At 40.1% G+C, this 27,484-nt stretch overlaps 1 protein-coding gene across 1 annotated transcript in view; it reads left to right on the top strand.

The window, feature by feature from the left end:
* Positions 1 to 27,484, top strand: part of LOC128693149 (RNA-binding protein Unr) — a 73,786-nt gene that overhangs the window by 2,124 nt on the left and 44,178 nt on the right. The window contains exons 2-7 of the mRNA XM_070089349.1: positions 2,706 to 4,243; positions 4,668 to 4,847; positions 8,627 to 8,823; positions 16,836 to 17,049; positions 17,657 to 17,833; positions 22,862 to 22,998. Coding sequence (XP_069945450.1) covers positions 3,503 to 4,243; positions 4,668 to 4,847; positions 8,627 to 8,823; positions 16,836 to 17,049; positions 17,657 to 17,833; positions 22,862 to 22,998 — 1,646 coding nt within the window. The 5' untranslated portion in view covers positions 2,706 to 3,502. The remainder of the gene's footprint in view (positions 1 to 2,705; positions 4,244 to 4,667; positions 4,848 to 8,626; positions 8,824 to 16,835; positions 17,050 to 17,656; positions 17,834 to 22,861; positions 22,999 to 27,484) is intronic.

Below are 27,484 nucleotides of genomic sequence, written 5' to 3'. Positions count from 1 at the left end.
TATTGGGTGCAAGAAAGCATGTAGGCCAGGATGAATTTCAACAACTTGATATACTGAATGTTGAAGACAGAGTAAAACAACTGAAGTTAAATAAATTTTATAAAATTGCTCACAAGTCCCAAATATCTTGCTGCCAAGTTTGTCAAGGCTGGGAACCAAAGCGAGTATAGTACTAGGGGAAGGGTACACAACTTTGTAGTACCCACAGTAGGTTTACCTGGAGTTTACCTGGAGAGAGTTTCGGGGGTCAACGTCCCCGTGGCCCGGTCTGTGACCAGGCCTCCTGGTGGATCAGCCCCTGATCAACCAGGCTGTTGCTGCTGGCTGCACGCAAACCAACGTACGAGCCACAGCCCGGCTGATCAGGAACTGACTTTAGGTGCTTGTCCAGTGCCAGCTTGAAGACTGCCAGGGGTCTGTTGGTAATCCCCCTTATGTGTGCTGGGAGGCAGTTGAACAGTCTCGGGCTTCAAACACATTTTACTGTACAGCAGTAAAGGAGTAGAACAGACTGCCTGCACATGTCATATCCCATCACAGCATTAGGCAGCTCAGAAAGAGAGCCACAAGGTACCTAATGAATGTAGCTACAGAAAGGGAGGAAAGTAATTTCTTGTATAGCTAACATTACTGTGATCTGATCATCTCTTTAATGTAAATAACTCATTTTACCTTATTCCTAGTATCTTCTTTTATTGTAACTGCTTTTACATGGTTGACTGACTTACCTGTTTTAATTTTTAAGATTTAAATAAGATATTGCAAGAACCCCAATGGAAATATGCCACTTTGTCTGACTTTTTGGGTTATCCCCCAATGAAAAGCAGGGGTGTCACTAGCACGTTAAGAGACCATACAATAAGTATCAGGGGCCCAAGACTGTTCAACTGCCTCCCAGCATACATAAGGGGGATTACCAACAGACCCCTGGCAGTCTTCAAGCTGGCACTGGCCAAGCACCTAAAGTCAGTTCCTGACCAGCCGGGCTGTGGCTCGTACGTTGGTTTGCGTGCAGCCAGCAGTAACAGCCTGGTTGATCAGGCTCTGATCCACCAGGAGGCCTGGTCACAGACCGGGCCGCTGGGGCGTTGACCCCCGGAACTCTCTCCAGGTAAACTCCAGGTATCCTAGGTAATCTACACACACACTGCTGTGTATGATAATTTATGTAACTATTTGTGTTCCTGTACTTCCACAGCCTTCCTTTCCCAATTCAGCCTTGTTTCTTTAACATTCATACTTCATTTTCCCCAACTCTCTTTAATAATTTATTCTACTGTACACTTACCTGGGCAAAGTATACTTAACAGGCTTATCTCACTGCAATTCTCTTTTACTGGCCGACATCAAGGCAATGACAACAGTGATGACTACGAATATATCAGCAAGTGTGTTAACAGACCACTAAACTTATGGGCATCATAAGAGCAACCACTTGCAGTGATAGGGATGTCAGCACATTCCATCTTCACCATTCCTGGCAGAGCTTTTAACAAACTTTATGTAGGTGAAGATGCTAGATATTCCTTGATGTGCATACAAGCAGTGTACGTGTTTTCGGAAGCTAAGTTAAGGTAAAGACAGATATGGTAAGCCCCCTCATATTGCTGGGGATACATTCTTATGAAATAAATGGCATTATGGTAAAGTGAAGAACATGCAGGAAAGTGTTATGTAGTCGAGACCTCCAAAAAATGGTAAACTACTCTTTTTAAAATATCCCAATTAATACATCAAAAATACATCCAAAGAGTTTTGCTTGGTGGAGGAAGTGTATGGTCCTAATGAGCCGAGTCAAATATAGTGAGGCTTATGACTCAACACTAGGTAGTACGTGTGTAAACATAGTAAAAATAAGTCACATTTTTTTATCTAAATTCTACCAAACATATAGGCACTCTCCATGTAAAAACCTAAAGATAAGTGCATTTGATATAGCCAAATCAAAGAAAAATATAAAAATAAAAGCTGCATTTCCTTTCCAAATTGTACCAAACATATAGGAGCTTGCCACCTCTATACCAAACAAACATGCACAGTGCTAAAGATGAATTCATTTGAGAAAGTAATAACCAAGTAGTATTGTAATAAAATAGTGTGAAATGTTGCTTGTTAAGATTTATGTTGGCTTGTGCTGTATGACCCCTGCTCCTTTAGATGTAGTAGGTTGTGTCTGGAGGTGTGCAGCAGTGTTGCCTGTTGTTCAGTACAGTTCACTATGGCTGAAGCAGTGGTGACTCACCAACACAAATGACTTTTGTCATGGGTGAGCTTCAGTTAAGATCAGCATTACAAAACTTTAAAGTAATTTTTCAGTTTATTATGTCACCAATTGTAGAAATGCAGGTACATGACTGAGAAAAGCATTGGAGTGTGAAATTAGTGTAAATATGATAATGTAAAATTATGGGCTGCTAATCTGGGTTAATAATCCAAACAAGGTTGTCATCGTCTGCTACTGAACTTGTACACTGTGAATGCACTGCACATTCTTTTCAAACGTTTTGGAAAGCATATATTAAGTAAGAAAAATGGCCTAGTGACTTGCTCTGAGTTGGTGACTTTGTCACACAGCTTTATTGAATGTCTTGATTTTTAATATATTATTATTTTGCATTTTTGTGATTTGAAGTTCTCCGTTTTATCTAATACATTTTTTGTACAATTAGACCATTGTATTTTGATGCCCTTTCCTGTATTTTCAGTCGAGTCTGAACATCAGAAGACTTGATTAATTAACATCAACTAAACAGCAGCCAAGCAAAATTCAATTAGATTAGAAGTCCACAAGTTCTCACTAACAAATCAAGCCTACCTAGATGTAGCAAAATATAAGCAACCTCTGCAAGCCAACCCAAAGAAACACAACTGCCAAGTCATAGCATTCATTCTGGTAGAAGGAAACTACTGCAATACTTAAGTTTCAAACCCAAGCCTGGCCTGCACTATTGGCACCAAAGCACGGCACAAGCAACTGAGTGACATCTGAGGACCACCACCCCCCATACAAGACAGTTATCACCGCCAAATCACCACAAAGTCTTCTCTTACACATTCTGTCACAAAAGAAGTGCTTTTTTTTCAAATGCCGCCCCCTTCTATTTATTGAGCATTTTGTAAACCAGTCTCGTCGCAAGAATCTGTGTTACGTAGAATCTTTGTTGACCAAAGTCCGAGTGTTAGATGTATTGTTTATCCTGAAAGTCTGCCTTCTGGTCAAATAAACTTTTTTTTTATTTAGTTTTTACCTTGTCCAGTGATATGGATGTCAAATTTATTTTGGATTGTAAAGCTTGCCTTTTGTGAATCTGAAAATACTCCTTATGCTCTTAAACATAAAGTGAATCAAAGCAGCAACAATATTTTTGATCAAGCATCCTATGTAGTGGTTCATCTGTGAAGCATCTTATGTAATCCTTGTTCCTACGAAGTAAGTGTGAAGACAAGAGGAGCGAAGATATACTAAGTGTTTGTAAATACAGTAGTAACATCGACACCAGCCATGGATCCTCAGTGGAACCTATTCCAGCCGCCAATCTCTGAACCAGCAGTACTGGAATACAACGGGAGCAGCCTGCAACACCACAGTCGATACAATGGTTTCTATGATTCTCCACTCTCTAACCACCACCAATCTCGCAATAATATGGCTCCACTGTCTCCCAGCTTTATATGTCCTACACCACAACATAATGTATTTTCCTCCCATATGAATAATCACCAATCTAATCAACAATCCAATCAGTCTGTTCACCAGTCAAGCCACCAGTCGAATCATCAAGCTAATAACCATTCACAACAGCATTCACAGCAACATACTCAGCAGCAGCAGCAGCAGCAGCAGCAGCAGCAACAGCAGCAACAACAGCAGCAACAGCAACAGCAGCAGCAGCAACAGCAGCAGCAGCAGCAGCAGCAGCAGCAGCAGCATTCACAGCATTCACAGCAGCAGCAGCAGCAGCACCAACAGCAGCAGCAGCCACCACCGCCACCACCACAGTCTCAGGGCCCTCCTCGTTCTCCACAGTTATCTTCCTCATCCAGTTATTATAATTCTAACTCAAGCTCCCAGTACACTCCTCCTGTTCCAGACTTCAAGATTGGAACATTCACTCTCAATGCCAATGGTTTTCCAGCAGAATCAAATGGTCAAGAGACCACTAATTCTTATTCGCATAGCAATGGAATGTCAAGTAATAATAGTCAGAGCGTGCGAGAGACTGGTATCATCGAGAAACTGTTAGTAAGTATTAATCAAATTTGATAGTTATTGTTGAGTTATATTGTGCTTATGTCAGTTAACTGTACAGTTTGGTACTAAATTTAATTTCTTCAGCACCTTTTGCTGTTTTATAACTTAATGAGAGCAGACATCTCTGTACATATTGTTTTTTTTTTTTTTTTAATTTTTCCCCCTTCTATGCTTCACAGATGACTTGTAATATAGTTTGATTCATGTACTGGAAAATCATTTTGCCCCTCCCCCCCCTTTTTTTTTACTTGCCTTTCTCCCTTCATAATGGATATAGACAAAATTTGTTGACTCATAGCCTCTTCCACCTGCCATTTTTCATGATATTGTAATATAGTGTTGTCATTCTTCTGCTCCCAGTTGAGATCATAAAATGTTAAATTTACTCTGTCTACATCCTCATGTATTATTTCAGCAAACGTATGGGTTCATTCAGTGCTGTGAGCGACAGGCAAGGCTCTTCTTTCATTTCTCGCAGTTTGACGGCAACACAGAGCATCTCCGCATTGGAGATCCTGTGGAGTTTGAGGTAACCTTTGATCGTCGTACGGGCAAGCCTATTGCATCAGCGGTCACTAAGATTTCTCCAGAAGTGGTAAGGAAATGTTAATTCATCTTGATAAGGTAGATTTAAAATAATTAATGATTCAAGTTATTTAATTCTGTAAATTATGAGGCATTAGTACAGCAGTTATATACACATTTCACAGTACGTATATGTACCTTTGATTTGCTGTTAATGGGTTTTTGAGATTTCTTTCCCCACAAGGATGGGGCTGGGCTGGGCTGTGCTGTGGCTGACAAGGATGTCAGCCACAGCACCGTGTCTTCCTTTGCAGATGACACCCGAATCTGCATGACAGTGTCTTCCATTGCAGACACTGCAAGGCTCCAGGTGGACACCAACCAAATCTTCCAGTGGGCTGCAGAAAACAATATGAAGTTCAACGATGAGAAATTTCAATTACTCAGATATGGTAAACACGAGGAAATTAAATCTTAATCAGAGTACAAAAATTCTGGCCACAAAATAGAGCGAAACACCAACGTCAAAGACCTGGGAGTGATCACGTCGGAGGATCTCACCTTCAAGGACCATAACATTGTATCAATTGCATCTGCTAGAAAATTGGCAGGATGGATAATGAGTACCTTCAAAACTAGGGAGGCCAAGCCCATGATGACACTCTTCAGGTCACTTGTTCTATCTAGGCTGGAATATTGCTGCACACTAACAGCACCTTTCAAGGCAGGTGAAATTGCTGACCTAGAAAATGTACAGAGAACCTTCACGGCGCGCATAACGGAGATAAAACACCTCAATTACTGGGAGCGCTTGAGGTTCCTAAACCTGTATTCGCTGGAACGCAGGCGGGAGAGATACATGATTATATACACCTGGAAAATCCTAGAGGGACTAGTACCGAACTTGCACACGAAAATCACTCACTACGAAAGCAAAAGACTTGGCAGACGATGCAACATCCCTCCAATGAAAAGCAGGGGTGTCACTAGCACGTTAAGAGACCATACAATAAGTGTCAGGGGCCCGAGACTGTTCAACTGCCTCCCAGCATACATAAGGGGGATTACCAATAGACCCCTGGCAGTCTTCAAGCTGGCACTGGACAAGCACCTAAAGTTGGTTCCTGACCAGCCGGGCTGTGGCTCGTACGTTGGTTTGCGTGCAGCCAGCAGTAACAGCCTGGTTGATCAGGCTCTGATCCACCAGGAGGCCTGGTCACAGACTGGGCCGCGGGGGCGTTGACCCCCGGAACTCTCTCCAGGTAAACACAGCCTGGTTCTGGGCCAAGCTGTTGCTGGTTGTGGCCTGCTGCTACTTGCTAATTTTAATTATGGTAACATTGCTATACTAGATACAGTGGAACCTCTACTTAAGAGTTTAATCCGTTCCGTGACTATGCTCGCATCTGGATTTACTCTTTTGCAGAGTCAATTTTCCTCATTTAAATTAATTGAAATGGAATTAATCCGTTCCAGTGGAATTCCAGGCATGACAAAATACGTACTTCAATAATTTCCCTAATATCAAGTCTACGGCCTATTTATCTATCAGAATTTATCTAATATGACGTAATAAACAATGTTAATGACATAAAAACGTGATATATACACTAGAATGAATAAAATACATGACATTACATATATGGCTAGTGGTGGTGACAGTGGCCATTGTTGTTGTTACCAGGGTACAACAATGTTGTTTTCAAGGTACAAGGTCTGCCACTGCTGCTTCATGTTGTCTGCCACTGTTACGTCATGATGTCTGCTCCCACTTTTGCTAGCATGTTGAAGAGCTTTCCAATATGTGAAGGTTGAGGGGCAGTGCCACTCGGACAGGTATTGGACGGTGACATCATTTGTTTACTCTTGAACATCGCCAAAGAATCAAACACTTCTACTATTTTGAGCTCAGTTTCAAGGTACTTACTGTCATGATGTCGTGATGTCACTGTGGTTGTTTAATATATTTATAGATGGGGTTGTAAGAGAAGTAAATGCAAGGGTCTTGGCAAGAGGCGTGGAGTTAAAAGATAAAGAATCACACATAAAGTGCGAGTTGTCACAGTTGCTCTTTGCTGATGACACTGTGCTCTTGGGAGATTGTGAAGAGAAGTTGCAGAGATTGGTGGATGAATTTGGTAAGGTATGCAAAAGAAGAAAATTAAAAGTGAATACAGGAAAGAGTAAGGTTATGAGGATAACAAAAAGATTAGGTGATGAAAGATTGGATATCAGATTGGAGGGAGAGAGTATGGAGGAGGTGAATGTATTCAGATATTTGGGAGTGGACGTGTCAGCGGATGAGTCTATGAAAGATGAGGTGAATCATAGAATTGATGAGGGGAAAAGGGTGAGTGGTGCACTTAGGAGTCTGTGGAGACAAAGAACTTTGTCCTTGGAGGCAAAGAGGGGAATGTATGAGAGTAGTTTTACCAACGCTCTTATATGGGTGTGAAGCATGGGTGATGAATGTTGCAGCGAGTAGAAGGCTGGAGGCAGTGGAGATGTCATGTCTGAGGGCAATGTGTGGTGTGAATATAATGAACAATAAAATGGTATAAAATACCGACAGGTTGTTTAGGTAAGACACATATGCAACAGTTAGGTATCTTTATTTTGAATATAATGCAGAGAATTCGTAGTTTGGAAGTTAGGAGGAGGTGCGGGATTACCAAAACTGTTGTCCAGAGGGCTGAGGAAGGGTTGTTGAGGTGGTTCGGACATGTAGAGAGAATGGAGCGAAACAGAATGACTTCAAGAGTGTATCAGTCTGTAGTGGAAGGAAGGCGGGGTAGGGGTCGGCCTAGGAAAGGTTGGAGGGAGGGGGTAAAGGAGGTTTTGTGTGCGAGGGGCTTGGACTTCCAGCAGGCATGCGTGAGCGTGTTTGATAGGAGTGAATGGAGACAAATGGTTTTTAATACTTGACGTGCTGTTGGAGTGTAAGCAAAGTAACATTTATGAAGGGGTTCAGGGAAACCGGCAGGCCGGACTCGAGTCCTGGAGATGGGAAGTACAGTGCCTGCACTCTGAAGGAGGGGTGTTAATGTTGCAATTTAAAAACTGTAGTGTAAAACACCCTTCTGGCAAGACAGTGATGGAGTGAATGATGGTGAAAGTTTTTCTTTTTCGGGCCACCCTGCCTTGGTGGGAATCGGCCAGTGTGATGATAAAAATAAAAAAAAAATATATATTTCTATAGTATATCTTCCATTCTATCAAACGAGATCATAAAAACAAGAATACAGCCATAAAAAACATATGAAAATATACCGCTAAGGGAAGGCTAGTGGCTGAGAAGTGAACTTCGTTATTTATGGTCTGATTTCTTTCATTTTTGGTGTACGTTAAGCATCTTTCCATCATACGTTGCCCAAGTTTCAGTAAGATAGTCCAACACAACTTAGATAAAATTCCTTAGATCAAGAGCAAGAGCCCCCTCACCAGCGTCAAGGAACCTCCCTTGAGGCCCGCTTGCATCTGGAAATTTCGCTCGCGTCTGGATGCAAAAAATCAACAGAGCTGCTGTTCATATCTGGAAAAACTCGCATGTGGATGCACTCATAAGTAGAGGTTCCACTGTATATAATACACAAATAACCCACACATAGAAGAGAGGAGCTTACGATGACGTTTCGGTCCAACTTGGACCATTTACAAAGTTGGACCGAAACATCGTCGTAAGCTTCTCTCTCCTATGTGCGGGTCCAGTCACGGTATTGTGCCTTTTTTTGTTATTTATGGACCCCTGTATATAATCTTTACGTATTCACACTCTATGCTAAACTTTTTTCAAAATTGATTTTCATTTTTTTTTTTTTTTTTTTTAATTTTAGTTTTTCATATAATTAGGTGCTTAGTGAGGAGAGAGTGATTGGTATTGTGACAACTGAGTTACGTAGCGAGTCAGGAGGAGAACACCAGGGAAGGATTACTTACGAGAACCGTGGCGAATGTTTCTTTCTCCCCTATGGCAAAGAAGATGTTGAGGGATACGTTACTCTCAAACCAGGAGACAAAGTCAGTTTCCAGATAGCTACCAACCAAAGGTATGACTTCAAGATATTTTGATCTTTAAGTTTTGTTACATTTCACTTAACCCTGAAGGAGTTTTGGACACGAGTTTTTTGTGAAACAGTAATAAAGATTTTTTTTTTTTTCCAACAAGTCGGCCGTCTCCCACCGAGGCAGGGTGACCCAAAAAAGAAAGAAAATCCCCAAAAAGAAAATACTTTCATCATCATTCAACACTTTCACCACACTCACACATTATCACTGTTTTTGCAGAGGTGCTCAGAATACAACAGTTTAGAAGCATATACGTATAAAGATACACAACATATCCCTCCAAACTGCCAATATCCCAAACTCCTCCTTTAAAGTGCAGGCATTGTACTTCCCATTTCCAGGACTCAAGTCCGACTATATGAAAATAACCGGTTTCCCTGAATCCCTTCACTAAATATTACCCTGCTCACACTCCAACAGATTGTCAGGTCCCAAGTACCATTCGTCTCAATTCACTCCTATCTAACACGCTCACGCACACTTGCTGGAAGTCCAAGCCCCTCGCCCACAAAATCTCCTTTACCCCGTCTCTCCAACCCTTTCGAGGACGACCCCTACCCCTCCTTCCTTCCCCTATAGATTTATATGCTTTTCATGTCATTCTACTTTGATCCATTCTCTCTAAATGACCAAACCACCTCAACAAGGCCTCTTCTGCCCTCTGACTAATGCTTTTATTAACTCCACACTTTTCCTAATTTCCACACTCCGAATTTTCTGCATAATATTTACACCACACATTGCCCTTAGACAGGACATCTCCACTGCCTCCAACCGTCTCCTCGCTGCTGCATTTACCACCCAAGCTTCACATCCATATAAGAGAGTTGGTACTACTATACTTTCATACATTCCCTTCTTTGCCTCCATAGATAACGTTTTTTGACTCCACATATACCTCAACGCACCACTCACCTTTTTTCCCTCATCAATTCTATGATTAACCTCATCCTTCATAAATCCATCCGCCGACACGTCAACTCCCAAGTATCTGAAAACATTCACTTCTTCCATATTCCTCCTCCCCAATTTGATATCCAATTTTTCTTTATCTAAATCATTTGATACTCTCATCACCTTACTCTTTTCTATGTTCACTTTCAACTTTCTACCTTTACACACATTCCCAAACTCATCCACTAACCTTTGCAATTTTTCTTTAGAATCTCCCATAAGCACAGTATCATCAGCAAAAAGTAACTGTGTCAATTCCCATTTTGAATTTGATTCCCCATAATTTAATCCCACCCCTCTCCCGAACACCCTAGCATTTACTTCTTTTACAACCCCATCAATAAATATATTAAACAACCATGGTGACATTACACATCCCTGTCTAAAACCTACTTTTACCGGGAAGTATTCTCCCTCTCTTCTACACACCCTAACATGAGCCTCACTATCCTCATAAAAACTCTTTACAGCATTTAGTAACTTACCACCTATTCCATATACTTGCAACATCTGCCACATTGCTCCTCTATCCACTCTATCATATGCCTTTTCTAAATCCATAAATGCAATAAAAGCTTCCCTACCTTTATCTAAATACTGTTCACATATATGCGTCAATGTAAACACTTGATCTACACATCCCCTACCCACTCTGTAACCCCCCCTGCTCATCCGCAATCCTACCTTCTGTCTTACCTCTAATTCTTTCAGTTATAACCCTACCGTATACTTTTCCTGGTATACTCGGTGAACTTATTCCTCTATAATTTTTACAATCTCTTTTGTCCCCTTTCCCTTTATATAAAGGGACTATACATGCTCTCTGCCAATCCCTAGGTACCTTCCCCTCTTTCATACATTTATTAAACAAAAGTACCAACCACTCCACCACTATATCCCTTCCCCCTGCTTTTAACATTTCTGTCATGATCCCATCAGTTCCAGCTGCTTTACCCCCTTTCATTCTACGTAATGCCTCACGTACCTCCCCCACACTTACATTGTGCTCTTCTTCACTCCTAAAAGATGGTATACCTCCCTGGCCACTGCATGAAATTACCGCCTCCCTTTCTTCCTCAACATTTAAAAGTTCCTCAAAATATTCTCGCCATCTACCTAATACCTCCCTCTTCCCATCTACTAACTCCGCTACTCTGTATTTAACTGACAAATCCATACTTTCCCTAGGCTTTCTTAACTTGTTTAACTCACTCCAAAATTTTTCTTATTTTCATTAAAATTTCTTGACAGTGCCTCTCCCACTCTATCATCTGCTCTCCTTTTGCACTCTCTCACCACTCTCTTCACCTTTCTTTTACTCTCCATATACTCTGCTCTTCTTATAACACTTCTGCTTTGTAAAAACCTCTCATAAGCTACCTTTTTCTCTTTTATCACACGCCTTACTTTATCATTCCACCAATCACTCCTCTTTCCTCCTGCCCCCACCCTCCTGTAACCACAAACTTCTGCCCCACATTCTAATACTGCATTTTTAAAACTATTCCATCCCTCTTCAACCCCCCCACTACTCATCTTTGCACTAGCCCACCTTTCTGCCAATAGTCGCTTATATCTCACCCGAACTTCCTCCTCCCTTAGTTTATACACTTTCACCTCCCTCTTATTTGTTGTTGCCACCTTCCTCTTTTCCCATCTACCTTTAACTGTAGCTATAACTAAATAATGATCCGATATATCAGTTACCCCTCTATAAACGTGTACATCCTGGAGCCTACCCATCAACCTTTTATCCACCAATACATAATCTAACAAACTACTTTCATTACGTGCTACATCATACCTTGTATATTTATTTATCCTCTTTTTCATAAAATATGTATTACTTATTACCAAATCTCTTTCTACACATAGCTCAATTAAAGGCTCCCCATTTACATTTACCCCTGGCACCCCAAATTTACCTACTACCTCCACAACATTTTTACCCACTTTAGCATTTAAATCCCCAACCCCCATTACTCTCACACTTGATTCAAAACTCCCCACGCATTCACTCAACATTTCCCAAAATCTCTCTCTCCTGTACACTTCTCTCTTCTCCAGGTGCATACACGCTTAGTATAACCCATTTTCACATCCAATCTTTATTTTACTCCACATAATCCTTGAATTAATACATTTGTAGTCCCTCTTTTCCTGTCATAGCTTATCCTTCAACATTATTGCTACTCCTTCTTTAGCTCTAACTCTATTTGAAACCCCTGACCTAATCCCATTTATTCCTCTCCATTGAAACTCTCCCACCCCCTTCAGCTTTGTTTCACTTAAAGCCAGGACATCCAGCTTCTTCTCATTCATAACATCCACAATCGTCTCTTTCTTATTTGCACAACATCCACGCACATTCAGACTTCCCACTTTGACAATTTTCTTCTTCTTATTCTTTTTAGTAATCTTTACAGGAAAAGGGGTTACTAGCCCATTGTTCCCGGCATTTTAGTTGACTTTTACAACACGCATGGCTTACGGAGGAAAGATTCTTATTCCACTTCCCCATGGATATAAAAGGAAAAGTAATAAGACCAAGAACTATTAAGAGAAAATCAAAGAAAACTCAGATGAGTGTGTATAAATAAACTTGTATATGTATGTGTAGTGTGACCTAAGTGTAAGTAGAAGTAGCAAGACATGCCTGTAATCTTGCATATTTATGAGACAGACAAAAGACACCAGCAATCCTACCATCATGTAAAACAATTACAGGCTTTTGTTTTACACTCACTTGGCAGGACGGTAGTACCTCCCTGGGTGGTTGCTGTCTACCAACCTACTACTTTTAATAATAATAATAATAAGAATAAAGATATACAGTGCATTTGGGAATCTTTGTATATTTGGTTATGCAAAACAAGAGAGAAATGTTTGGTGAAGATTTTTTTTTCTAATACTCTGTTAGTTTATGTCTATAATTAAAGACTTTTAATGTCATATATAATCTATATAAATACTGTACAGTCATTATCCTACATCAATAAATTTCCTATAGTACATTATACAAAACCACAGATACCAGCAAAGAAAGTTTCTGAAAGTTTATGACAAAAGTCTTCATTATCACCAGCTGCCATTCAGAAATTATCTGCTCTGTACAGTGCATTATGGTTCCACGGATTCACATCATCCCCATCCCACTTCCAAATTGCAGGCACTGTACTTTCTAACTCCGAAAACTCTAGTTCCAGCTAGTTGGTTTCCTAGTGTACCTTCAGATATTATCTTCCCAACAGCATTTTAAAATCTCAGAGTCACTCCTCTCATTTCACGCTTAACGTGCTTTAATAAGAGTAGCCATTAATATTAATATTGTAATAATTTTCATTAAGCTTGAACATTTATAATGCCATATGATGTTGAAAGTGTTTCTTTTTCGGGTCACCCTGCCTCGGTGGGAGATGGCCGGCGTGTGAAAAAAAAAATTATATAAAATACACGTGCAGGCATTGGTCATGAAAGTAATAATTAACAGTAGTTTACTCAGGAATCTAATATTGTAGCTGAATATTGATATATTCCTGGTGTTGCTGAGAAGAGTTTTTGCATGATTTGCTGTGTGGCATAGACAGTTATTTTCAGGGAAGTATTGATTACCATTTACATAACATAGGAGATTTAAAGAAAAATTGCAAAGGTTAGTGGACGAATTTGGGAGTGTGTGTAAAGGTAGAAAGTTGAAAGTGAACATAGAAAAGAGTAAGGTGATGAGGGTATCAAATGATTTAGATAAAGAAAAATTGGATATCAAAATGGGGAGGAGGAGTATGGAAGAAGTAAATGTTTTCAGATATTTGGGAGATAACGTGTCAGCGGATGGATTTATGAAGGATAAGGTTAATCATAGAATTGATGAAAGAAAAAAGGGGAGTGGTGCATTGAGGTATATGTGGAGACAAAAAATGTTATCTTTGGAGGCAAAGAAGGAATGTATGAAAGTATAGTAGTACCAACACTCTTATATGGGTGTGAAGCTTGGGTTGTAAATGCTGCAGCGAGGAGGCGGTTGGAGGCAGTGGAGATGTCCTGTCTAAGGGCAATGTGTGGTGTAAGTATTATGCAGAAAATTCGGAGTGTGGAAATTAAGAGAAGGTGTGAAGTTAATAAAAGTATTAGTCAGAGGGCTGAAGAGGGGATGTTGAGGTGGTTTGGTCATTTAGAGAGAATGGATCAAAGTAGAATGACATGGAGAGCGTATAAATCTGTAGGGGAAGGAAGGCGGGGTAGGGGTTGTCCTCGAAAAGGTGAAGGGAGGGGGTAAAGGAGGTTTTGTGGGCGAGGGGCTTAGACTTCCAGCAAGCGTGCGTGAGCGTGTTAGATAGGAGTGAATGGAGACGAATGGTATATGGGACCTGATAAGCTGTTGGAGTGTGAGCAGGGTAATATTTAGTGAAGGGATTCAGGGAAACCAGTTATTTTATATAGCCGGACTTGAGTCCTGGACATGGGAAGTACAATGCCTGCACTTTAAAGGAGGGGTTTAGGATATTGGCAGTTTGGAGGGATATGTTGTGTATCTTTATATACGTATATTCTTCTAAACTGTTGTATTCTGAGCACCTGCAAAAACAGTGATTATGTGTGAGTGTGGTGAAAGTGTTGAATGATGATGAAAATATTTTCTTTTTGGGGATTTTCTTTCTTTCTGGGTCACCCTGCCTCGGTGGGAGATGGCTGACTTGTTAAAAAAAAAAAAAATTTAAATCAATGTCAGTGTCAACATTCATAAAATTTGAAGTGGGAATAAGAGATGGGTGAAGTAAAGGTATTGGTAAATGTACTTAGTTGGTTTGACTACAGATAAAATCAGTAATGAAATTAAGGACAATGTACAGAGTTGTAGTCTGACAGGATAACTTATAAGGCAAAATAAGGTAAAAATTTAAGTTAATCAGTTAAACAATGCAGGTAAATACAAAGTAAGATGTTATACAGAGTATGGGTCTAGATGATGTAACTTATTGCACAAAAAGGTAGAAAAAATTAAGCTAATATGAACATTGCAAGGTAAGAAATTACTAGATTAGTACATATATGGAATGTAACAAAAGAATTTAAAGAACAAAGTTGTCAGTGAGTGGAAAAGTAGGAATGTATCTGAGTATAGTTGCACTGACACTGTGATTGTGAAGTATGATGTGTGACCTCAAATGTTGCAGTGAGGAAATTATAAGTACTGGAAGTATATTTCAAGATCACTGTGATACAAATACATGACAATGAACTGTGGTGATCATACTCTTCACAAAGGTAGCTGGAGAGTAAGTGATGAGTTAAAAGAATATTGTTGTAGTACTTTAACCTTTTGAGGGTCCATCCTGTAGTTCTATGGTTTGAAGCCAGGGTCCAAGCCGTAGTTCTACATGAGCTCAACTTGGTCAGATAAGCTGTGAGAAGTAAATTTGGGCCTAGCTATGAAAGAATGCGTGTATGTGGTAAATGTGCTCCATATAAAACAAAGCCTGAAGCATGCAGTGCATAATGAGAAAAAAATGGCGACTTTTTGGATTAAAATTGTGACTTTGTGGTGTACTGTATTTTCATATGGCTTTTACAGATGTATTCGGGATTTCATCTCATTTGGTAGAATGGAAAGATTTATTTTTTTTCCAACAAGTTGGCCGTCTCCCACTGAGGCAGGATGACCCAAAAAAGAAAAAATCCCCCCAAAAAAGAAAATACTTTCATCATCATTCAACACTTTCACCTCACTCATACATAATAACTGTCTTTGCAGAGGTGCCAAGATACAAGAGTTTAGAAGCATATATAACATATCCCTCCAAACTGCCAATATCCCAAACCACTCCTTTAAAGTGCAGGCATTGTACTTCCCATTTCCAGTACTTGAGTCTGGCTATATAAAAATAACTAGTTTCCCTGAATTCCTTCACTAAATATTACCCTGCTCACACTCCAACAGCTCGTCAGCTCCCAAAAACCATTCGTCTCCATTCACTCCTATCTGTTACAGAAATAGAGATGATTTTGATTAGTTTTAGTAATGAAAATAGCTTGAAATTGAGCTCAGAGTGGCAGAAATGTTCTGAGTAAACAAATCACATCACATTTCCAACACACGTCTGCTGGTGGGTCTAATGTGCGTTCACGAATGTGCTGATATTATTCATACATTTATTACAATATTGCATAACAGTAATTTGTTTATTTTTTGGTGTGAATAAAAATTCTTTGTGAATAAAAAATAAAAATGGATTTCATCTGTAAAGCCTGGAAATATAACTAACAAACAGAGGAAATGTTATTTTAGTGCCAGGAATGCCTGCATCGTTTATTCTGGACCCCATTTTGGAATTGACCTTTTTTGAATTTTGAGAGAAATTGGCCAGATTAGTAATTTCAGATCACTTTATTGGGTAGTTGAAATAGGTAAATAAAGGTAGTTCTAGTGAAATACCTATGAGTTCGGTTGACTGGAACAATGGAATTGGCCCAAAATAGGGCTCAAGGTGGGTGAAATTGCCGATGCGTAAATATCGCCGAGACCGCTAGCTTCGCGATAGCACAATTCTGTAAGTTTTCCATCAAATTTAATACTTTTTGTTTTATTACCTTCATAAAAACATTGTCTACTATTTCGTAAGAATTTTTTTTTTCCTGTGGGGAATTTCCAGATTAGGGGTCTGGACCCTCAAAGGGTTAAAAGGCTAGAATTGAACTGTGTAAATTCTCTGAGGTCCATAGTTCCCTAACTGTAATGTAAGTTAACTGGTAATTTCATTAAGTAAACTGATGAATTAGCATACAAGTTGTATATTTCATTGTGATGGCAGTTCACTCACCATTATTTGGGAACTTGCATATACTGTATGTACTTGTTACTTGAAATTTATCACCATCACGTCGTCATAAGCTTCTTACACCTGATTAACATGTGTGGATGTTTAATACTGTTTAGTATTCTTTGGCACTTGCTTAGTCCATGTAAATGTTAGTAAAGTTGTGTGTTTCACTTATTTAATGCATTTGGTATGTATAATGATTATACTGTACCTTGAAATAGGACTGGCAACCTAGCTGCACGCCATGTGCGCTTGGAGAATCCTGCACAGCCTGTCAAATACCAAGGGGTTGTTAGTACTATCAAAGATTCATATGGATTCATTGAGCGAGCAGATGTTGTGGACGAGATCTTCTTTCACTTCTCTGAGGCTAAGAATATTCCTGGAGGGCTGAAGCTAGGTGATGACGTTGAGTTCTTCATTCAGACCCGCAATGTAAGTACCAGTAAATAAATTTTTGAATGAAGTGATTCTTGATTTTTAGTCTAAGCTTTATGTAGGAGAGAAGTGTTTTGCGAGCCATGTATTAGACAAAAAGTAATAAAAATGAGGTGAGTGTACGGTACCAACAGAATCACTAAGTCGCATAGTCTGTCTCATTTTCTGTGTGGGTGACCACTGTTCATAAATATTACCTTACTCTCTCACAACAGCGCATCAAATCCCAGCAATCCTTTATCCCTCTTGCTCCAACCTAACATGCTCACACATGCCTTCTAGATGTTGTTGAAGCTCCTTCCTCAAAACTTTTTTCACTCCTTCCCTTCAGCCTTTCTTAAGATGTCCCCTGCCCCTCTCTTGTCTACTACTTAGGGGTTCCTGAAGGATGTGAAAAATGGAACTCTAATTCTTTATAAAATAAGTACTATTGTGAATGGCAAAGAGGACAAATGATGGAATTTGGGAACTTAATAAATGAAAATAAAATAAGAAAACCCTTGAACAAAACAATAGTGTTAACTGAATGTTTAGTTATCCTTTTGGAGCTGAATTGCCAGCTTTAGCATATTTGTGTGATTATAGTTGTATATTTCATTTGCAGGGCAAAGAAGTTGCAACCAACATGGTAAAATTGAATCCTGGAACAGTTGTGTTTGAGGATATCAACCAGGAATTAATAAGAGGTCAAGTGTTGAAGCCAGTAGAGAGGAACCCTAGGCATAACCAGAAGGATCCACTCACTGGCCGAATACGTTACAGGGGCAAGGATCGCTCGGAGGTATGTGTTCATGGTTTTTTCTTCGGAGTACCTGGATATAAGCAGTAGTAACATTTGGGCATGGAATTCTAAAGCAGCTCGTATCTTTTGATTCAACTTTTGCTCCAAATAATCGTCTTTGCTCCTGCATAACTGTGAACTAAATTTACATTACGCAATTACAGTGGACCCCCGGTTAACGATTTTAATCCGTGCAAGAGGGATAATTGTTATGCGAAATAATCGTTATGCGAATGAATTTTCCCCATAAGAAATAATGGAAATAAAATTAATCCGTGCAAGACGCCCAAAAGTATGAAAAAAATTTTTTTTTACCACATGAAATGTTAATTTTAATACACACAAACTGAAAAAGGCATGCACAATTACATGACACTTACTTTTATTGAAGATCTGGTGATGATTGATGGGATGGGAGGAGGGGAGAGCATTATCTTCTTACTGTTTAGAAGGGGAATCCCCTTCCATTACGACTTGAGGTAGCAAGTCCTTTTCCGGGGTTACTTCCCTTCTTCTTTTAATGCCACTAGGACCAGCTTGAGAGTCACTGGACCTCTGTCGCACAACAAATCTGTCCATAGAGCTCTGTACCTCCCGTTCCTTTACGATTTGTCTAAAATGGGCCACAACATTGTCATTGAAATAGTCACCAGCACGGCTTGCAACAGCTGTGTCAGGGTGATTTTCATCTATAAAGGTTTGCAGTTCAACCCACTGTGCACACATTTCCTTAATCTTTGAAGTAGGCACAATGGATTCCACAACTGGCATAGGCTTCTCAGGGTTAGCCCCAAACCCTTCAAAATCTTTCTTAATTTCCATACTAATTCTCACCCTTTTTACCACAGGGTTGGCACTAGAAGCTTTCTTGGGGCCCATGGTCACTTATTTTCCAGAAACAGCACCGAAAACACTGTAATAATACGAAATATTCCGAGTGTATGCTTGGATGTTACCGCGGAGGCTGGCTGGTAAACAATGGGACGGGTGGCACATGTGAGGGCACATTGGACGCGTCTCGGACGAAAATCGGTGAGCGGGTTTTTAATCGGTATGCGCGGCAAAAATTTTGCGATAAAAGTAAGCGGTATGCGGAAAAATCGCTATGTGATGCCATCGTTATGCGGGGGTCCACTGTATTTGCAACTCGCAGGGTAAAAAAAAAATTCTTTAAGATTATGTTAGGCTCAAGTAAAGAATATTCATGGGGCTACATAAAATTCTGGAATTGTCCCTTTTTAATAACAAGTACAGTATCTAATTTTTTCCTGTCATTTGTCATTTTTTTGTTAGTGAGCAGATACACAATACATGTTATGTATGTTATTCTATTTTTGTTTGAGTAAAATAAAAGTACAGTGGACCCTCGCTTAACGATATTAATCCGTTCCCGAGAGCTCAACGTTAGGCAAAATTATCGTTAGCTGAATTAATTTTCCCCATAAGAAATAATGGAAATCAAATTAATCCGTTCCTGGCACCCCAAAGTATGAAAAAAAAAATTTTACCACATGAAATATTAATTTTAATACACACAAACTGAAGAAGACGTGTACAATTACATGACACTTACCTTCATTGAAGATCTGGTGATGATTGATGGGATGGAGGAGGGGAGTGTGTGGATGGTGTTAATGTTTAGAAGGGGAATCCCCTTCCATTAGGACTTGAGGAGGCCGTCGGGCAAAATTTGTAACTCTTTTGTTTACCTTCCAATTTTCTCCAGTTTTGGTGCACAAGACAAAGTGTTTTCACTCTTTCTTGAAAATATTTATCAAAAATATACCTCAAACAACAACTGAGAAAAGACTGATTTACTGAAAATGCCCTTGTGCCCAAATTTATTCTTATATGGGACTACGTAAGGTTGTTTGGACACTTGGTGCCGAGAGAACAATGCTAATACTAATTTTCTGCGGGACCTTTTCTCTAAATAACTTATCCTTATTTCACAAAAAAATAAAGTTTGTTAGTTCCTGGAATATTGCAAAAAATCTGCCCTTTACTCCCACATAACTCCCAAAGTATTTGGAATATTTCCAAAAATTTCTCGCAGGAAATTAGAGAAATCATTCTACAATTTCTGTGAATATTATTCCATTTAATTAAGTAATAAAGGAAGAATTACGGACTTTAAGTGAATAAGTTACTTGCAAGATATCAGCCGGGAGCGCCAGCCGGCCCCCGTCTCAAAAAAAAAAAAATTTGCGAAAATCATGTTTGTTTGGGTGTATTTAGTAAACTGATGTTCTAGTGTAGTTATCCTCTTCAAAACACTGTTTTCTCTTACAAGACCAAAGAATATGACATGGAGAGGAGTAACTCAATAATATCGAAATATTCCCGATAATCTCTCGCCATATTATGGCCTATTTTATTCAGTCTAGAGTATATAACATGTTTGTATGTTATTTATAGTGTTTATTATATTAGATCAATTCTGATAGATAAATAAGCCGTAGAGTTGATATATAAGCTGATATAAGCATAATAATGAAGTGATTTCTCCTGGCACTCTCTGGAGCGGTGGTAGGCCTGGTAGGCTCAAAGTCTACGGATAATCTCCGCCTACTGTTTTATGATGCCAAATAGTCAGTTATTATATTAGAAAGAATAATGCAAGAAAAAGCGATAAAAAACAAGGAAAAAACTCCAAAAAATATATGGGCCGTGAGCAGACGCGCTACCCACATCGCCGTCACCATACCTGATATAAATAACTATAATTTCTTGTAGAAACGTCATAGAACATTGATTCTTGTACCATTGTGTTGCCAAAGAGTTAAGCTATTTTTCGGTATATATAACTCAACTTCCATAATTTTTCGATTTTTGGGTGAGCGCGCGCGCAGAAATTTGCCCTACAGGCCCCTTGAGGTGGCAAGTCCTTTTCCGGAGTTACTTCCCTTCTTCTTTTAATGCCACTAGGACCAGCTTGAGAGTCACTGGACCTCTGTCGCACAACATATCTGTTCATAGAGGCCTGTACCGCCCTTTCCTTTATGACTTTCCTAAAGTGGTTCACAACATTGTCAGTGTAATAGTCACCATCATGGCTTGCAAGAGCTGTGTGAGGGTGATTTTCATCAAAAAAGGTTTGCACTTCAAGCCACTTTGCACACATTTCCTTAATCTTTGAAGTAGGCAACTTCCTCAATTTTTCTAGTCCCTCCTCCGGAGCAGTTTCCTCAGGTGTGGCCTCTTGCTGTTGAAGGTGATCTTGCAGCTCATCAGTGGTTAGTTCTTCATTGTCCTCCTCCACCAACTCTTCCACATCCTCCCCACTAACCTCCAACCCCAAGGACTTCCCCAATGCCACAGTTGATTCCACTACTGGCATAGGCTTCTCAGGGTTAGCCTCAAATCTTTCAAAATCCCTTTTGTCTACACATTCTGGCCACAGTTTCTTCCAAGCAGAGTTCAAGGTCCTCTGAGTCACTTCCTCCCAAGCCTTGCCTATAATGTTTACACATTTGAGGATGCTAAAGTGATCTCTCCAAAACCCTCTTAGTCAATTGAGTTTCTGAGGTCACTACAAAGCACCTTTCAAACATAGTATTTGTGTAGAGTTTTTTGAAGTTTGCAATGACCTGCTGGTCCATGGGCTGCAGGAGAGGAGTGGTATTAGGAGGCAAAAACTTGACCTTAATGAAGCTCATGTCCCCAGAAAGTAGCTCTGCCACGTCTGAAGGATGACCAGGAGCATTGTCTAATACCAGGAGGCACTTAAGGTCCAATTTATTTTCCAGTAGGTAATTTTTCACAGTGGGGGCAAATGCATGGTGTAACCAGTCATAGAAAAGGTCTCTAGTGACCCATGCCTTACTGTTTGCCCTCCACATCACACACAAATTAGCCTTGACGACATTGTTTTTCCTGAACACTTGGAGTTTCAGAGTGATACACCAATAAAGGCTTCACTTTGCAATCACCACTAGCATTAGCACATCAACAGAGTAAGCCTGTCTTTCATAGGCTTATGTCCTGGGAGTGCCTTTTCCTCCTGAGTAATGTAGGTCCTGCTTGGCATTTTCTTCCAAAACAGGCCTGTTTCGTCACAATTAAACACTTGTTCAGGTTTCAGATCTTCACTGTCTATGTACTCTTTGAATTCCTTCACATATTTTTCAGCTGCTTTTTGGTCCGAACTGGCAGCCTCACCATGCCTTATCACACTACGTATGCCACTACAATTCTTAAATCTCTCAAACCAACCTTTGCTGGCCTTAAATTCACTCACATCACCACTAGTTGCAGGCATTTTTCTAATTAAATCGTCATGCAACTTCCTAGCCTTTTCACATATGATCGCTTGAGAGATGCTATCTCCTGCTATCTGTTTTTCATTTATCCACACCAATAACAGTCTCTCAACATCTTCTATCACTTGCGATCTCTGTTTCGAAAACAAAGTTGCACCTTGGCAAGAACAGCTTCCTTGATTGCCGTTTTCTTGGCCACAATAGTAGCAATGGTTGATTGGGGTTTTGTGTACAGCCTGGCCAGCTCGGAGACACGCACTCCACTTTCATACTTAGCAATGATCTCTTTCTTCATATCCATGGTAATTCTCACCCTTTTTGCTGTAGGGTTGGCACTAGAAGCTTTCTTGGGGTCCATGGTGACTTATTTTGCAGGTGCAATCACTAAAAACGCTGTGATAATATGAAATGTTCCGATTGTATGCTTAGATGCGACCGTGGTGGCTGGCTTGTAAACACTGGCACCCACGGAACAAGTGAGGCGGGCTCAGGCCGCACGTGGACGTGTCTCGAACGAATCGCGTTGAGCGAGTTTTTTAGCGCTAGCCGAGGCAAAAATTTTGCATTAAAATGTATCGCTAGGCGGATTTAACGTTATGCGATGCGTTTGTTAGGTGAGGGTCCATTGTATTGTAATTTATGCACATTAAAGGAAATAAATTTGGAAAAAGTTAGCTTTAGATGTATGAATAATTGATAAAGAGAGCATAAAGCTGTCTCTGATATCACTTCAAGTTGCCTGCTGTAATTTACTTTATATTTGTAGGTGGAAGTTAAGTTTGGGGAAAGAGACCAGAAAGGTGACTTCACATTGCGTCATGGAGATTGGGTTCAGTTCAACATTGCTACTGATCGTCGTGACCATTTGCAGAAAGCTACTAATATTTCTCTTTTGGATGACAGGTATGACATTTAAAACAGTGATGGTAATAAGTATTTATAGGTTTTTAGGATTAGTGCATTGCAATTTTACTTTGTAAACTACAATGACTACAGTGTGCCATTTCATGCATTTATGGGAAGGCTGCAAAAACCTGTGTAAATTGAAAAACTGTTCAAGGAGGTATAACAACTTTTAGGCGTGAGCACGGAGAATTGCACGAGACAGTGGGTTGAATGAAATGTGGCAAAGCAGCTGGTATAGATGGGATCAAGATAGAAATATTAAAAGCAGGTGGGGATATGGTTTTGGAGTGGTTGGTGCATATGTTCACAGAATACATGAAAGGGGTAAAGGTACCAAGGGATTGGGTGAGAGTATACATAGTTCCTTTGTATAAGAGAAAAGGGGATAAATGGGGCACAAGAATTATATGGCAATAAACCTGTTGAGTATACCAGGTAAACTGTATGGTAGTTATTAAAAGTATTAAGGTTAAGGCAGAATAGGATTGCTGATGAACAGGGTGGTTTTAGGTAGGGTAGATTAACAAGTAACAACTATAATGTGAGGAATGGAGAGCTTGATTGTTTTCGACTTCTTATGAATTACAAAGCTTCAAGAAAAAAAATCTTAACTTTTTCAGGATTCCAGACACACAACCCTATTTTTGCCATATTTTTTCAGTTCATTTTAGATTATTTTTTTGATTAGACACTGTTTTCAGGTATATAACTTCCATCTCGTGCAGACGGTCTGAGAAGACCTACCATCCATGTTATTAGATGGGTCGCTGAAATTCCTTTTTTCTGGTTAGACTGATTTGAGTCCTGGAAGTGGGAAGTACAGTGCCTGCAATTTAAAGAGGGGGTTTAGGATATTGGCAGTTTGGAGGGACGTCTAAACTGTCATATCTGAGCACCTCTGCAAAGACAGTGATGATGTATGAGTGATGGTGAAAGTGTTGAATGATGAAAGTTTTTTTTCTTTCTTTTTGGGCCACCTTGCCTCGGTGGGAAATGGCCGTCATGTTAAAAAAAAAAAAACTTTCCATCTCGGTCAACTTTTTTTTTTATTATTTATTTATTTAATTTATTTATTTATACCACTCCTCTCTGACCAAGATGGAGTGACAAAGAAGAAAACTTTCACTGTCACTTATTCAGTATGTCATGCCAGAAGGGCACCGACATCACAGTTCAGATAATCCTCCAAACTGCAACATCCCCCCACTCTGAAGGAGGCAGAGTGTAGGCACTATACTTTCCACCTCCAGAACTGACTAGCTGGTTTCCTTGAATCCCTTAATAAATGTTACCTTTCTCACAGTCCAACAGATTGTCAAATCATAAAAGCCACTTGCCTCCAGTCCAGTCTAACATGCTCACCCAAGCTTGATGCATGTCAAAGCCCTTAGCTTACAAAACCTCCTTTACCGTGTCCCTCCAGCTCTCCTAAGATGATTCGTACCCTTTTTCTGCCCACTACAGATTTGCCCCCCTCCCCCTCCCGATCATCATATTTTGCTCCATCCTCACTAAATGTCCAGTACACCTCAACAACCCCTCCTCAGCCCTCTGAATAATACTTTTGGTAACTCCACCCTCCTATTCTCCAAACTTCGAATTCTTTGCATAATATGCACACCACATATTGCCTTGGGGCACAGCACCTCTACTGCCACCAGCCTCCTCTTCGCTGCAGCATACTGGTACCACTATACAGTGGTACATTCTCCTTTTTGCCTCCATGGAAAAAGTCCATTGTCTCCACAGATGCATCAGTGCATTGCTCACCTTCATCTTCATTTCTGTGATACACCTCATCCCTCATAGAATCATCCACTGACAAGGCTACTCCCAAATATCTGAACACATTTATTTCTTCCATACTCCTTCCCACCAATCTAATATCTAATTTCTCATGCCTATATTTTTTTGATACTCTCATTACCTTGTTCTTTCCTAAGTTTACTATTAATTTCCATTTACATCCCCTCACAAATTTGTTCACCAACCTTTGCAACTCCTACTCTGAAGTTGCAAAGGTTGGTAAATGAATTTAGGAGGAGAATTAAAAGCAAATTTAGGAAAGATGGCCAACTGTTATGCCATGTCATCATTGTTTGGTTATTGGTTTGGCATTATGGTTGAACACTGATAATGTTGTTGATGCAAACAAGTATGCAAGAAGTATTGTCCCTAGCTTTGTTCAGTAAGTGTGTCCCAGACCCAAGGCATATAAAGTGTATCAAAAGCACATTAAAGGTAACCCAATTTAACATGTAAATCAATATTATATATCAACATCTTGATATTAATGCCACCAGACTTATTTCTATTATAGCTATGTAGATTGTGGTGAGGAAAGCATAGGCAGAAGCAGCAGCAGGACAGCTTCACTCTCCTGTTGCCTTTAACACAACACTTTACATAGGCTCTTTCTTCTCTCACCATTATGGTGAAGGTATTAAGTGTCTGGGCATATATTGTGGGGCAGTCAGTGAGGGGGAGGGAGGATATTGCATGCCTGGACTGTAGCAGGGAAGGAAGGGTTGTGGTGTGAGTAAACCAGTTTACTGCACACAATCCATTTGTTACATACTAACCTACTTTATACACTTTCATATAAATTAAAATAAATTTTGTAAGAAATAGAATGGATGTGGCTCAACTTTATGGGTTAGTGCTTGCTAGATAGTTGCTCTGCCAACAAGACAGCAAAGGTTCTCAAAAGAGCTCCAATGAATGTGTGGTCTCTCAAGGACATAAGTGATCTTGTCAATAAGGCCCAGCTCATACCATTCCATTCTTTAATGTTATTACAACCCAAGATTCCAAATGGCCTGTTATCCCGGGTGTAATGGGAGCAAAATAAACACAGCAGAAAATGTTTAGACATATTATCCTTCACCAGTTTAGAACAGCAATATGTACACTATGTACAGTGATAAGTATAGTGCACTCCACGGTAAGCAAGGCAGAAATAGAAGCCACAAGATAGCAGACCGTGCTTCAACCAGCTCTAGAATGGGAATGACAAGGGCAGACAGGAGAGTGGTACCCACATAACCTCTGCGATTGCCAAAACCATCTTCTTATTGGCTAGAACCTGGTCACTAGTTGAACGACGGGGCCCCATCATCAACTCTTAGCAACCTGGTTTGCTGGTTGGGGGAGATAGCCTGTAAATGAGGGTGTGTACATGCGCTGAATAAAGGTTACGTACTCTTTGCATGCCACACCCCCACCCCGAGAAGGCTCAGGATTAGGCTGCCACCTCCCAGTGGTAACCGTGCCACCATGGCACAAAATAATGGGACCGCCTTTCCTCTCCACCATCCAACTCTTAGATAGAGCTCAGCTTTTCTCGTGACAAAAAGCCAAACCCTAAACTCAGAGTGAGACAACAGTCAGTCAGGCTAGCATAGGTCCAAGATACAGGCGGACGGTAGCCCGCATCCCCTCGCTAAAAAAAAACCCCACACCAGGGGATAAAAAAAAGAGCGTGAAAAGGGGTTACCACAAATAATATAACATCCTAACCTAAATAAATAAAAATATTAGACTCTAGATAAAGAGTCCGCAAACACATTTTCTTTGCTGGCAATATATTTAATTCTGAGTGAGTATGGTTGCAGTCTTAGCGTCCAGCGCATGAGCCTTGTGTTGTGGTTCTTCATGGCTTGGAGATATACTAGAGGATTGTGATCACTGTAGACTGTGACCACCTGCGATGTCTGGCCCACATAAACATCGAAATGCTCCAAAGCCAGTACTAGCACGAGGGCTTCTTTTTCAATGGTAGAGTAAGCCCTCTGATGTGGCTGGAACTTGGCTGAAAAGTATGCTACAGGCTGCAACTCCTCATTCTCGTTTTGTAATAGTACTGCCCCAACCCCAAACTCACAAGCATCAACCTGTAATGAAAAAGGTTTGGAGAAGTCTGGAGACAAGAGAATGGGTGCAGTACACAATATCCTTTTTGCTTTGTCAAAAGCAGTTTGACAATCTGGGATCCAATTAAAGGGAACTTTGTGACTGGTAAGAGAGGTAAGAGGGGCTACAATATCTGAGAAATTCTTACAGAATCTTCTGTAAAATCCTATCATGCTTAGGAAACGTTGAAGAGATTTTCTATCATGAGGAACTGGATAATCTTTAATAGCAAGAACTTTAGCAAGTTTAGGTGCAACTTTACCACTACCTACTTCATGGCCTAGAAAAGTGACAGTGGCCTGGCCAAAGGAAGATTTAGATAAATTAACTGTTAAATGGGAACTCTTAAAGGTCTCAAAAAGAGCGTTAAGTCTAAGTAGGTGTTGATCCCAAGTATCAGACACCACAACAATATCATCTAGGTACACTGCCGTGCCTTCAAGTCCTTTAATAGCCTGATGGATAAGTTTCTGGAATGAAGAGGGGGAATTTTTCATTCCGAAGGGGGTAACTGTGTATTGATAATGACCTCCTGGAATTACGAAGGCAGAGATTTCTTTCGCATTATCCG

The sequence above is a fragment of the Cherax quadricarinatus genome, chromosome 28 (genome assembly GCF_038502225.1).
Source record: "Cherax quadricarinatus isolate ZL_2023a chromosome 28, ASM3850222v1, whole genome shotgun sequence".
Taxonomy (NCBI): domain Eukaryota; kingdom Metazoa; phylum Arthropoda; class Malacostraca; order Decapoda; family Parastacidae; genus Cherax; species Cherax quadricarinatus.
The sequence above is the reverse complement of the archived record's forward strand: the minus strand, read 5'-3'. Positions and strand labels throughout refer to the sequence as shown.